The sequence below is a fragment of the Manis pentadactyla genome, chromosome 4 (assembly GCF_030020395.1).
Source record: "Manis pentadactyla isolate mManPen7 chromosome 4, mManPen7.hap1, whole genome shotgun sequence".
In the NCBI taxonomy this organism is placed as follows: domain Eukaryota; kingdom Metazoa; phylum Chordata; class Mammalia; order Pholidota; family Manidae; genus Manis; species Manis pentadactyla.
This window is the reverse complement of record NC_080022.1, coordinates 108,755,076-108,768,586: the sequence shown is the minus strand read 5'-3', so window position 1 is coordinate 108,768,586 and position 13,511 is coordinate 108,755,076. Positions and strand designations below refer to the sequence as shown.

General features: G+C 42.4%; 1 protein-coding gene and 1 pseudogene across 3 annotated transcripts in view; one reads left to right on the top strand and one right to left on the bottom strand.

Annotated features, from left to right (window-relative positions):
• Nucleotides 1–4,546: 4,546 nt before the first annotated feature.
• The window catches only part of CHD1L (chromodomain helicase DNA binding protein 1 like), a 77,180-nt gene continuing 68,215 nt past the window's right edge, over nucleotides 4,547–13,511 (bottom strand). For 2 of the 3 annotated variants that reach the window (XM_057500626.1, XM_057500627.1), the window contains exons 21-23: nucleotides 8,641–8,755; nucleotides 6,208–6,316; nucleotides 4,547–4,891 (exon numbers count right to left, since the gene is read on the bottom strand). In XM_057500626.1, coding sequence (XP_057356609.1) covers nucleotides 4,816–4,891; nucleotides 6,208–6,316; nucleotides 8,641–8,755 — 300 coding nt within the window. In that variant the 3' untranslated portion in view covers nucleotides 4,547–4,815. Of the gene's footprint in view, nucleotides 4,892–6,207; nucleotides 6,317–8,527; nucleotides 8,593–8,640; nucleotides 8,756–13,511 lie in introns of all 3 variants that reach the window. The other variant, XR_008997109.1, reaches the window with a different exon arrangement.
• LOC118931699 (60S ribosomal protein L39-like) lies at nucleotides 4,901–5,538 on the top strand (annotated as a pseudogene).

Here is a 13,511-nt window from a genome sequence, read left to right as displayed (position 1 = left end):
CCTGAACCTCAGCAGCTGAAACTGCTGCTCTGGCTTTAATTGGTGCCACAGTTCTAACAAAATCCTATTGGGCTGCCCATCAAGTTTTCTTTCACTACCCCCGCCTTTATCAAATCAACCCACATCTGGCTCCTCGAGAACTTCACGGGGCCCTTTGCACCTCTTCATAGTTCCTTCTGTGCTGTTATTGTTTCAACCTCCCCAGATCTGCTAAAGTACGAGTAGCCTCACTTATGGGTTGCCCTATGTGGGGGCCAAGAATAGTCACTAGGGTCCCAAAGAGAGATGGGGGAGCTCTATGGAGCACCAGATTTCTCATTCATTGAGAACGACTCATTGGGGCTCTGGGTGTCCATGTTATAGATGATATTTTCCATGCCAAACTCTTGTAACACCTGCTGGAGCTCTGCATATGTTTTCCAGCTAGTGTGTAAGTATGGCAAATCACCCTGATTAGGCCAAACTGTCCTGATGGCTGTTGTCAGCCAATCCAGAAGCACCTGATTCCCTGTGGTGTGATGGGCACTTTGCAACCACTGTCGGAGGAAGGATGAGTCGTCAGGGAAGCCAGTCTACCCATTTCAGAACTCCACATAACAATGTTTTCCACCCCATATCCAAGAGACACAAAAGCCATGTAGGCAGAGGTTCTGATGGCTTCTGCTGATACCTGACGCTCATGTCCACCAGCTCATCCTGGGTATAGGGGTGGAGCATAGAGTGCTCCGCAACCTGGGGAGGGGGCTGCTCCTCCCCCTGAGAAGCCTGTGGTTGTTGCGTTTTTACTTTCTTAATTACAACTGGGTGGGCCTTTAATACAGGAGTGGCTGCTGCCTCAGGCCACAGGCAATAGATCAGCCCTCAGCCCCACACCTTCATCCTCTCCTGATATTTCCTCTACCATCTCTGGGGCTGAAGTCTTGGCTCTTTCCTCCCCCTCTCCCATGGCCTCCTGCAACATGGGCTCTCCTGATATCTCTTCCCTCGCTGCTGCTAACATATCTTCCAGGACCACAACCTGTCTTCTCAATAACTGTCTCTGTCTCTTAAGGGCATCCCATAGGTCATTGCCCAGCTCCTCCAAGCGATGCTGAAGGGTGTCTCTCTCCTGCTACAGTCTCTCTCTCTCCTCAGTAACCCTCTCCACTATCAAGGAGAAGGCATCCCACAATGCCAGCTGCTACACGGCCACTCAGGGCCCCTAAGCAGTCTTCTATCTCACAGAGTGCTAATCCCATAGTTTCCAGTATCCCACCCTTTTCCAATTCTGGGGAAGGCCCCCACCCATCTAGGAAGTGCTTTAGCCTAGACCAATTCCCCATGAGGGGTTCCCCAATTGGAAGCCCTACAGATAGGGGTCTCCCAAGAAGAACTGCACCCTCTACCACTGCAGCCACTGGGGACTCCCCACCACCCACGGTCCAGACATTTCCCCACCACCTCTAGAGGCAGCCTGCCCAAGGGTTGCACCCACATAGATAGATTTCGGGTTCAGAGGTCCTGCTGACTACCTCCAGATGTAACTCCATGGTAAAGTCCCAGGGCTAAATACCTTTGAAACTGAAATCAGTCAAAGGAAGAAATAAAAAGGGAGAGAACTGTTTACCGCTTACAAGCAGTCATCCACTTCTCTCCCATGTCTCTCACTGAGACAGGGACCATGGGTGTAGTCAGAGCAGGGTGAGGGCCTCCGGAAAAAGCAAGGCAGGATATTTAGTCAAAACAATGTGACAATGTAAAGTCCCTATGGAAACTCTGTGGTCAGCATTATGCAAAGTGAAGGTCACACTAATTCTCTAGGGTAAAGATACTAGACTAGAAATATAGACATCTTCAGTGAGAGCAGTTAAAGGTCAAAAGGCCAGGGGCAACTTGGCCTGGAATGTTTGAATGTTCTGAAAGGGTATCTCAGCATAACCTGTGACTTCACTGTAAACAGCTCTAGCAAACAGACAACAACCCAGCCCACCTTGAGGGCGGGGCAGGTGGTACAAGTCCACACGCTAAGCCCTCAATTCCCAAAATCCTCTACTGCCTATAAATCCCCTAGACAACACACCACCCCAGGCTCTCTTGTCCCCTCCTGGCATGAAACAGAAGCTCTTTCCTCTCTCTAAAAAAAAGCCTCTACCCTGGCTCTCCTACCTTGGGCGTTTGCTAAGTTCATTCTTTGACTCCACAAACAAGAACCCTGGCATCACAACCTGGCTGCAGTAAAAGGGACCCCACCCAAGCTCTCAGGTCCAGATATGCTCTTGCTAGCCCTTATAATTACCTATTGATATGGAATATGGACTACTTCTCTCCACTCCTTGAAAACACCTATTGATAAGGAGATGCACTAAGGCCAGGCAAGAAATTCTGGAAATATTTCAATTTTACCCACAGTAAGATTCAGAAAATAGCCTTTTCTGGATTGGTAGAGAAACAGACTTGACAGGGGCCAGTAGAGGGTCAGAGATAGGGGAAGGGGTTGGGAGAAGTAAGGCAGTCCAGGAAGAAGCACCAGAATGAGCAAAGGCCCAAGTGAGAAACTGTGGATGTCTCTGCGAAGTTAAGACAGTAGTTCATGGGAAGGTAGGTAATGCTAGAGCAGCTTTACCCTTCAGTTAGTAGGCAGCAAAACACAGAAAGTACATTGGCGTAGAGATGGTTTGGGGCTCTAAAATGGCTGATTCAAGCCTTACTTGAAGAATGTTAATTAATATAGTTTAGATTGATGGGATAAAAAATTATACAAGTTGTAGGCTTGTTACAAGGTAAAGTTTATTTTAAAAAATCAAGAAAATATGTAAGATTATACATATGGAGAAATTTCAATACTTAAGATCCTAATTATTTCAATAAAAACAGGACTTTAATATTTAAGGGCACAAATTTTTACACAAAAGCTTATCAGTGAATAAAATCTTGTATTGTCCTCTTGGTCCTCTCCCAGCTCCTCAAAGGAGGGGGCTAGATGGCATCAAAGACATGCTTTGGAAAAAACAGGACAGAACCCTTGGGACAGAGTAGATAACTTCTCTTTTACTTTCTCCCCAGAGAATGACATGCCTCTGACGTGAGGAGTGAAAGGATTGTGAAAGATAGTCAAGACTATGGAGATATAGTGGGGGTAGTGTTTACAACTCTGAAGAGCTAAAAGGTGGACAGATAAAGCAGAGGGAACCCAGTAACCGGTGGCCCTACGTGTAAGGGAGAACCTGCTACCTGGGCTTTCTGATCTCCTTTTGCATTTAGCCCAGGTAACCAAGAGACAGAGGTTCATAGCCCAGAGCTTCCATTCTGAGGAAAAAGCCCAAAAGGCTGGAGCACAGGAAACAGAGTATATGGTGAAAACAAAGTCCCTCTCCCTAAAAAACAACTGTGCTCCTGAAAAGTTCAGCTATGCTCTCTTTGGGAGTGAATCCCCTGTTCTGGCACTTCTTTCAGTTGTTCTAAACCATGCACAGCTAGCCCTATGCACTCTGCTATCAGAAGGGTATACAGCTTTTCAGGACACTACACAGCTTCCACACAATTAAGTTTTCTTTGCATTTGCTATGATCTCACTTTGAACTTAACCTGCTTCTGAAGGCATGGCAACTTACCTGTGCATTAGGTTACATTTCACTACATTCTTACTTTGAGAAGTTTAATCTTGCTTCTAGTTGCAGAAGACTTTAAAGATGCCAGTCAAGAGGTTCAAGTTACCATAATACCCTGTGTGTCAAGGGGTGGTGTTACGAGTAGTAGGTAGGAGGCAGTAAAAATGAAAGTAAGAAGTTTTAGGAGGAAAAAAACCAGATGAATCACTTATTTTGGGTCTAACAGGTCTTCAGCACAATGCTATATTTTTGACAGGTGAAGAGGCCAGGGAGGGAATCAAATAGAATGGAACAACTTGGGTGCTAAAGGCATCACCTTCTCTAGGGCATGGTCCTGGCGCTGAGTCCCCCAGTGCCACCATTCCCTGAATCAAGGGCCCAGGGCTGAGGCTTCTGAAAAGGGCTGTGGAGCACTGAGTTTCCTGAAAACAGCAGAAATTAGGCTGGTTGATGATAGTCAGCCATGACTGAGACTTCACATACAAAAGCACAAGGAGCCACAGCTTACATGTCTTGCCCCCATTGACTAATTTACTTGCGGTTCTCAACCCCTTGGCCTCTGCAATACCACTAGTCATTCCATGCCAGCTTTGTGCCTTTTCCACAATTCCCGTATTTCTTGAAGCTGAACTCAATTTGGTGGGAAGGGCAAAGGAGAGCCTCTGGTTTCTCTGTCGTCGCATTTGACAGACTCTAGGCCAATGTGTTCTCTTCTAGGTCCCCATGTTTAAAAGTGCCGAGGGCAGGAGGGTTCCATTTGTCTGGCTCAGGAATATCACTTCTCAGCCTCTGCGCCTCAGAGTCCTATCCTTCCAAGTTATGAACTGGCTGAAGGTGCTTTCTTCTCCCATGGCCACCCCTTTCATTTATCCTTAATCTGTACAGCATTTCCCTATGTAAAGAACTCTGTCTGATGGAGGGGAAAAAAACTAGGTTGAGAGGAAAGAAAGCAATGAAACCATTAGACACAGAAAATTTATTATTATGCATATAGCTAAGCAAGCTGGAGCCTTGGCAAGCTGCCAAAGGTTTTTCCCCATTAAGTTGTGCGTCTCTGTATTACAGATACCCAATCAGGGTAACACATCCTGGAGAACAAAATTAGAATGCAGAAAGCAGAGTCAGAGGCCCACCAGATCCTGATTCCTGAAATACACTATTACACAGCAGCTCTGGGCAAATATCTTTTTAGCTGGTTGCTGAAGGCAAGTCTGATGCTGGGCTGATGTTAAGGCACTGGCTGTCCTGAGGAGGGAGGTGACTGTGAATGAAGGGTGGCAGCCTTACTTCTAGTAAAGTAGTATCTGATAAGGAAAGTCAAGGAAGATACAGTTCATCAGTTTAAAATCAACTTTACTAACACTCTTAGTTCTCCAGGTCAGTAATTATTGAAATTATCACTCCAGAAGTAGTATGCCTCAATTCCCTTTCACCATGCCATAAATACTACATTATTTTTAGAACTTACTTACTGCTATTTTTATGATATACTACAATTCTTGACACTTAATGAATTGTACAACCATATAAAACATGACTTCTCTGCTCCGCTTTTAGAGTGACATCAGTATCTTGAAAAGCACCACTGAGTGAATCAATTCAATAAGTAAGTAGAAAGATGGAGTTTCTCTAAGAAACTCGGGAGTCGATTCAGCTTACTCTAGTGATTTTTGACTCAATATAATAGTTCAAACAATGCTAATTTACAGAGCAAGGAGGTCATTTGAAGAAAATACTACTCTAGCTCTCTCCTTTTTTCTTCCATGTGATGTGTGTTGTTGGTGCTGTTCCTACCATGTCTTCTCACAATACTTTCAGGATCAAGCAATTCCTGGCCAAGAAACTAAAGCAGAATGGCCCCATTCCCCAGTGGAATTGAATGAAAACTGGTAATAAAATCCAGTAAAACCCCAAGAGGAGAGATTGGAGGAGAACCAAGCTGGGTCTATAAGGAATCACACATGAAATGGCATACATATTTATGCTGTATCTAAGTAACATGCTATTACCATCTCATTCTGTAAACATCATTACTATCTGGATAATTGGGTATGTTTTACTAGAGAAATGACTTGTTTCTCTGCCTCTGCACTAGTCTGTTGATTCAGTAATAAATATGTGAAACCTTATGCCTAGAAAAAAAAGAGAAAATACTAGTCTAACAAAACTAGATGATATCCTAATGGTCAAAATTAATTTCATGATTCTCCTTAAGAATACACTGAATAGATTCAAAAGTTAAATAGCTTGTTTGCTCATTTAATTGTTTACATTAGTGAAGAGAGTAAAGGTCTTAGAATGAGGCTTTGATCTGAATGACATCTAGAGAAGAGACATGAAAAAGATTCAATATGTTATAAAATGGCAATTGTTTATTTAATTCGCCCCTTCATATACCTTTAGATCTAGCTGTTAGTACCCAGAAGTTTATGGGTGTATTTATCTCTGTGGACATACACAAGTTAAAAGTGCTTCTCAGTTTTTGTTTCACTGAAGAGGGCAGAGTGAAAAGCCTGGCAGAAGAAGGCTTGGCCTTCGATTAAATAGTGATACCAGAAAATGCAAGACATTTTCCCTTCTGAGCTGGGAAAGCACACTAGTTAAGATCACAAAAGGATACATGTAAGTTGGGATACCTTTTGTGGCCAAGTATTTCCGAATAAGTCTCTCAGTACCATACCAATTAAAACCTTTCATGGCATGTCCAATGCGTGGAAGATGAACACTTGCTGTTAAAAAGATAAAAGAATATATCACAATGACCTCATCAAAATTTGATTGATGGGTATAAAATACACATAGGAGAAAATATACTCTCCATCACTTTGTGGTTTCCAAGGATAAAATGTTTAGCATCATGGGAGTGTCCCACACAAAGCATACAGTTATAATGTCTGAAATACTCTGAGAAGGGATTGTGACAGGGAAAAATTAAGTAATTCTGTTAAATACAAGGACATACATACAGGCTCTGGAAATAAGTAGGTGCGATGGAAACAGAACATGAATAATGTTGGAGATATAATTAAAATAAAGATTCTTTGACAAGTCAATGAGTTTCAACAAACTCTGAGACACACTGGATTTGGAAACAAAACTTAATTCTGACTTTTGGCAAAGAACTATCTGCTAATGTGGACTAGGCCTCTCCTAAAGGGGATATGAAAAACAGCATTTCCCAACTGCATATCACCAGTTTACTTCATCTCTGGTCCTTTGCTCACTCATGTGTAAAATCATGGTACAAATAATGCCCGAGGATCAAAGCCTAATTTGGCTACCCAGAAAACGAATTAAGATATGATATGAAGAAGAACTTCCAACATCAACATCCTCTGGAAGAGTCATTCCAGAAGATGATCATCAAAAAACTTCAACAAAGACCCTGGCGCTTTTGCAGTTGTAGCTGCATTCATCCCGCCGGTTCCTGGACTTGCCATTGAAATGAAGAAGGAGATATCTAAGCTGGCCTGTGCATACAGTAAAACAACAAATTTGACTGGACCTATATTGTCGGAACTCAACCAAGAATTAGGAGAAGTGCAAGTTGCAGTGCTCCAAAATCGTGCGACTATAGACTATCTACTGTTAAAAGAACATATGGGATGTGAACAGTTCCCAGGAATGTGCTGTTTTAATTTGTCTGATTTTTCTCAAACTATTCAAATTCAGTTAGACAATATCCATCATATTATTGATAAGTTTTCACAAATGCCTAGGGTACCTAACTGGTTTTCTTGGTTTCACTGGATATGGCTGGTAATTGTAGGTCTGCTTTTGTTATGTATCTGTATTCCTATTCTGTTAATGTGTGTACGCAATTTAATTAGTAGTTTGTTAAAACCTATACATGCTTATGTTACTCTATAAGAAGTTATGTCAAAGAAATAATCAATCTTCCCATGTTTTCTTCTGTCTGCTAGTTCTATAGCTTTTCTTCTTCCTTCCTAATTACAACCCTTTAGTAGAATTCGTGCCTCATATCAAAAATTACCAAGTATCATAATTCTTCTAAGTGGTAAAGATACCTCAAGACAAATGCTGGGCATAGAAGCCACAGGGCATAAATCTGCAAAGAAGTAAAAAGCTAACCTTTTCAAACAATATTGCTTCTCTCTCACTTACCAACTTTACATTTTCCTGAATGGCCCCAGAAGACGGCTGGTTAGCCAGAGATGGGTAAGATTCCCCAAGAGAGGAACAACCTAAGACAGGCACAGTTGCAGGGGGGCCATCAGGTGAGAAATTGGGGATCAACAGAGGTGAGGCTTAGAACCTCACCCCTCCTGTTTTGAGAGAAATCTTCTGCATTCATGGATGTCTTGTTGCCCTTGTCTAGTCTGGATTAATACTTAGTCTATAGGCACAGACCTGATCATCTACATTTGCCCTCTTACAGCACTAAAATTCTGTTTTCTATCTTTATCTTGCATCTACCTACCACTTCAGCATTTTATTAAAAAAAAAATAAGGGAGAAATGTGGGATTCACATATAAATCAAGTATAAAAATCAAATGAATAATCATATCTAACTTGATGTTTATAGTTCATGATGCGTGATCAAAACCAAAAGTTTCTGTGATTTGACTGCCCTTGCACTGTTCACCATGTAAGAACTTGTTCATTATGCTTCAGAAGATTGGATACTGTTGAGAATTAGGCTTGGGGTTGATTAATGATTGTGCATTGAGTCCCCTATACAGAATTGTATTGTTGTTAACAACTATTTGATCAATAAATATGAGAGATGCCCTCTCAAAAAAAATAAAAATAAAAATAAAAATAAAATAAATAAATAAAAATAAAAAAAAAATGCCCCAGTGGAAGGAAATGGTCCACAGAGATAATGGATACAAACATGATCTGGAAATGAAAAAATGCTATTCAAATACAGGATAATGAGGTTGTTACTTCTGTGGTCCCTTATACTGAGGCTTACCTTCATCATGTATATTCAATGTTGTCTGACATTTCTCACCTCCATTTAAAAATCACATCACATGCCTGTAAACAGAAATTCATCCACTCCTGAGTACAGATGGAAAAGCTTACCTTTCTTTTTCCTTGCTGCTAAATATACCTTCTTCAGGCCTTCTTCTAGGGCTGCCATCTGAATACCAGACAGGATGTTAGAGCGGTCACGGTGCTGAGCCACAATCAAGGCCAACTAGGAGGAACAGACATTAACTGGCTGACGTGACATGGAATGGCTACAATACTGACTGAGTGGCTTGCCCACGGACAGGCGGCGAGCAGCCCCTGGTGGGCACAGCCTGTTACAGGCTACACATAGGCCTAGGTTCTGTTGTATTCAGATGTTCTGCCTCAACAGCCATGCCTACCAAACCTATGACTTCAAACCCCATTGTGTTTGTTTTATCTTACTTTATGGTGACTTTATATGAGCTTCTTTTTTAAAATATGTTAAAACCAGAGTCCAAAACATAATGTCCTTTCTAAGTGCTCTCAGGGTAAAGAAAAATTTTCAGACTCTTAGGCAGAGACAGGACTTGAGAGGGTCTTGTACCCACCCCTCTAGCTGGTGCTCCAGTCAGCTCCACAACCCCCAGGATAAGCAGTCATTCGATCTCTGGTCAAGCATTTCCTGTGAGGACACAATTCCAAGTATCTCCCATCCTGTCCTAGCCTACGTGGGGCTGAGCTGGAGAGAGTATCCCAGGGGCAGTTGGGGCTGACATCACTATAGTCACAGCACAGACATGGTGTCCTATGCATTGTAAACAGTTTTCTTGAGTCACTGGGTTCTGAGCATCTATGCATGACTGCTGTGTCATTCTCATGTTTTAGGAATGACTGAATGAATGACTGAGCGAGCAGAAACCACTTTGTTGTTAGCCACACAAACCGTAAACCTCAAGAAAATGTGCTTCTCAGCCAATTTCCAAATTTCTTTTCTAAGTCAGGAAGATTTAGCTCAAAATTTAAATATGAATCCAAACCCTAGAGAAAGCTAGATAAGTATAGTAAATAATACACCTTACAGAAATTCTAAAGGATAGGCAAGTGCAAGACACTTAAGATGCAAAAGGAAAATTTTATTGCAGACAGAAGAAATATGGATTGGTTCCTCTCCTCTGCTTATGGCCGGCTAGAAAACAATCTTGTATAGAACTTTTCATTTAATAAATGATGAAACCCTCAGAGTTTTAAGTCATTTTTTCTCAGCAAGTGTTTACTATGCATTTTCTATGAGCCAGTACCACGTGAGGTACTGAAGATAAAAAGACAAACCAAGTGTCCACACACTTAGGAGGGGCCTGTCTAAGGTCAGTGGAGGGAACAAATGCAGGACAGTACACGCGTCACAGGGGCTGTGATGGATGGAAGCACAGGGGTTCAGGGAGTGCAGTGGAGTGTGAGGCCTAGCCTGCCTGTTAGGGCTCAAGTGCATCTCCGGAAATTCATGTTGAAGCCCTAACCCTCGGTACATCAGAATATGACTTTTAAAGTGGTGATTAAATAAAAATGAGTCATCTGAGGAGAGGAGCCAAGATGGTGGCGTGAGTAGGGCATCGGAAATCTCCTCCCAAAACCATACATATTTTTAAAAATACAACAAATATAACTATTCCTAAAAGAGAGACCAGAGGATACAGCACAACGGTCAGGCTACATTTACATCTGCGAGAACTCAGTGCCTCACGAAGGGGCTAAGATACAAGCCGCGGCCCGGGGGGGACCCGAGTGCCCCCCCACAACACAGCTCCCTGGCAGGAGGAGAGGAGCCGGAGCGGGGAGGGAGAGGGAGCCCAGGACTGCTAAATAACCAGCCCTACTCATCCGCACCAGAACGCAGACACACACTGCATGGTGTGCTGGATACTAGGGAAATGTGGTGTGCTGGATACTAGGGAAACGGAAAGCTAAAATCTGCCAGTGGGTCCCCGCAGCCGGCTCCCCTGGGACAAAAGAAAAGCAAGTGCTTTCTGAAAGTCTTAAAGGGACAGGGACCCCACAGCTGGACGGAATTGGCCTGGCACACTCAGCCCAGCAGGCTAGGAATTCTGAGACGCTTTGGACACCCCAGCCCCCTGAGAGGCAGCGCAGCTCTGAAGCCCCTCACAACAATAAACAGCCTGCCATTCATTAAACTCCAGTGCAGCCCCGCTACTGCAGCCAAGCAGCTTGAGAGCAGCTGCGCCCACAGTAGCTGCCCAGAGACTCCTCCTGGCGCGCAGCTTCACGAGCCTACCCAGGGCTGCCGCTGGCGTGCAGCTACCTGGTGCAGGCAGAGGAAACCAGAGCAGGGCGCGAAGGGGTGCTGTACTCACAGGAGAACACACCCGGTGCGCCTGCCTCTCCCCACAGGGCTCTGGGCTGCCCCGCCCGCGGAGGCTCAGGGGATTAACCCAGACGCTGCTCCCAGTGTGAGGGTGAACAACACAGGCAGCAGAGAGGGGCAGGGTGACCAGCAAGCAGGAATAGACTTTGTTCTCCCAGCTGACACACATGCCACCTGCCTCTGACTACCTATATCGCCATGAAAAGGCAGAAGAATTTTGTCCAGTACAGAATTACCCAGACAACCCCCAAGAGAGGACCAGGGGAGACAAATATAAGCAATCTTCTTGAAAAAGAATTCAAAATAAAGGTCATAACCATGCTGATGGACCTGCAGAGAAATATGCAAGAGCTAAAGGATCAAGTTAGGAGGGAGAATACAGAAATAAAACAATCTCTGGAAGGACTTAAGAGCAGACTGGATGAGGTGCAAGAGGCCGTTAATGGAACAGAAATAAGAGAACAGGAACACAGAGAAGCTGAGGCAGAGAAAGATAAAAGGATCTCCAGGAATGAAAGAATATTAAGAGAACTGTGTGACCAATCCAAATGGAACAATATTCTCATTATAGGGGTTCCAGAAGAAGAAGAGAGAGAGAAAGGGACAGGAAGTGTCTTTAAAGAAATAATTGCTGAAAACTTAACCTAACTGGTGGAGGAAATAGTCTCTCAGACCATGGGAGCCCACAGATCTCCCAACACAAGGGAACCAAGGAGGACAACACCAAGACATATAATAAATAAATGGCAAAGACCGAAGACAAGGACAGAGTATTTAAGGCAGCCAGAGAGAGAAAGAAGGTCACCTACAAAGGAAAACACTTCAGCTTATCATCAGACTTCTCAGCAGAAACCTTACAGACAGGAAGAAAATGGCATCATATACTTAATGTAATGAAACAGAAGAGCCTTGAATCAAGAACACTGTATCCAGCATGATTATCATTTAAATATGAAGGAGGGATTAAACAATTCCCGGACAAGCAAAAGGTGAGGGAATTTGCCTCCCACAAAACACCTCTACAGGGTATTTTAGAGGGACTGCTCTAGGTGGAAGCACACCTAAAGCTAAATAGATGTCACCAGAGAAAATAAAATCACAGCAAAGAAAGCAGACCAACAAAATACTAACTAAAGGCAAAAAAAAAAAATCAACTATTCACAAAAGCAGTCAAAGGAAACACAAAAAAGAGTACAGAATAAAACACCTAACATATAAAGAATGGAGGAGGAGGAATAAGAAGGGAGAGAAATAAAGAATCATCAGACTGTGTTAATAATAGCTTAATAAGCGAGTTAAGTTAGATGGTTAAATAGTAAAGAGGCTACCCTTGAGCCTTTGGTAACCACGAATCTAAAGCCTGCAATGGCAATAAGTACATATCTTTCAATAATCACCCTAAATGTAAACGGACTGAATGCACCAATCAAAAGACACAGAGTAATAGAATGGATAAAAAAGCAAGACCCATCTATACGCTGCTTACAAGAGACTCACCTCAAACCCAAAGATATACAAAGACTAAAAGTCAAGGGATGGAAAAAGATATTTCATGCAACTAATAGGGAGAAAAAAGCAGGTGTTGCAGTACTTGTATCAGACAGAACAGACTTCAAAACAAAGAAAGTAACAAGAGATAAAGAAGGACATTACATAATGATAAAGGGGTCAGTTCAACAAGAGGATATAACCATTATAAATATATATGCACCCAGTACAGGAGCACTGACATATGTGGAAGAAATACTAAAAGAATTAAAGGAGGAATTAGAATGCAATGCATTTGTTCGAGGAGACTTCAACACAGCAAGCACTCCAAAGGACAGACAGAAAATAAGTAAGGACACAGAGGCACTGAACAACACACTAGAACAGATGGACCTAATAGACATCTACAGAACTCTACACCCAAAAGCAGCAGGATACACATTCTTCTCAAGTGCATATGGAACATTTTCCACAATAGACCACATACTAGGAAACAAAAAGAGCCTCAGTAAATTTAAAAAGATTGAAATTCTACCAACCAACTTCTCAGACCACAAAGGTATAAAACTAGAAATAAATTGTACAAGGAAAACAAAAAGGCTCACAAACACATGGAGGCTTAACAACATGCACCTAAATTATCAATGGATCAATGACCAAATTAAAATAGAGATCAAGCAATATATGGAGACAAATGAAAACAACAGCACAAAGCCCCAACTTCTGTGGGACGTAGCAAAGGCAGTTCTTAGAGGAAAGTATATAGCAATCCAGGCATATTTAAAGAAGGAAGAACAATCCCAAACGAATAGTCTAAACTCACAATTATTGAAACTGGAAAAAGAAGAACAAATGAGGCCCAACGTCAGCAGAAGGAGGGACATAATAAAGATCAGAGAAGAAATAAATAAAATTGAGAAGAATGAAACAATAGAAAAATCAATGAAATCAAGAGCTGGTTCTTTGAGAAAAAAAACAAAATAGATAAGCTCCTAGCCAGACTTATTAAGAGAAAAAGAGAGTCTATACACATAAATAGAATCAGAAATGCAAAAGGAAAAATCACGACGGACCCCACAGAAATACAAAGAATTATTACAGAATACTATGAGAATCTATATGCTAACAAGCT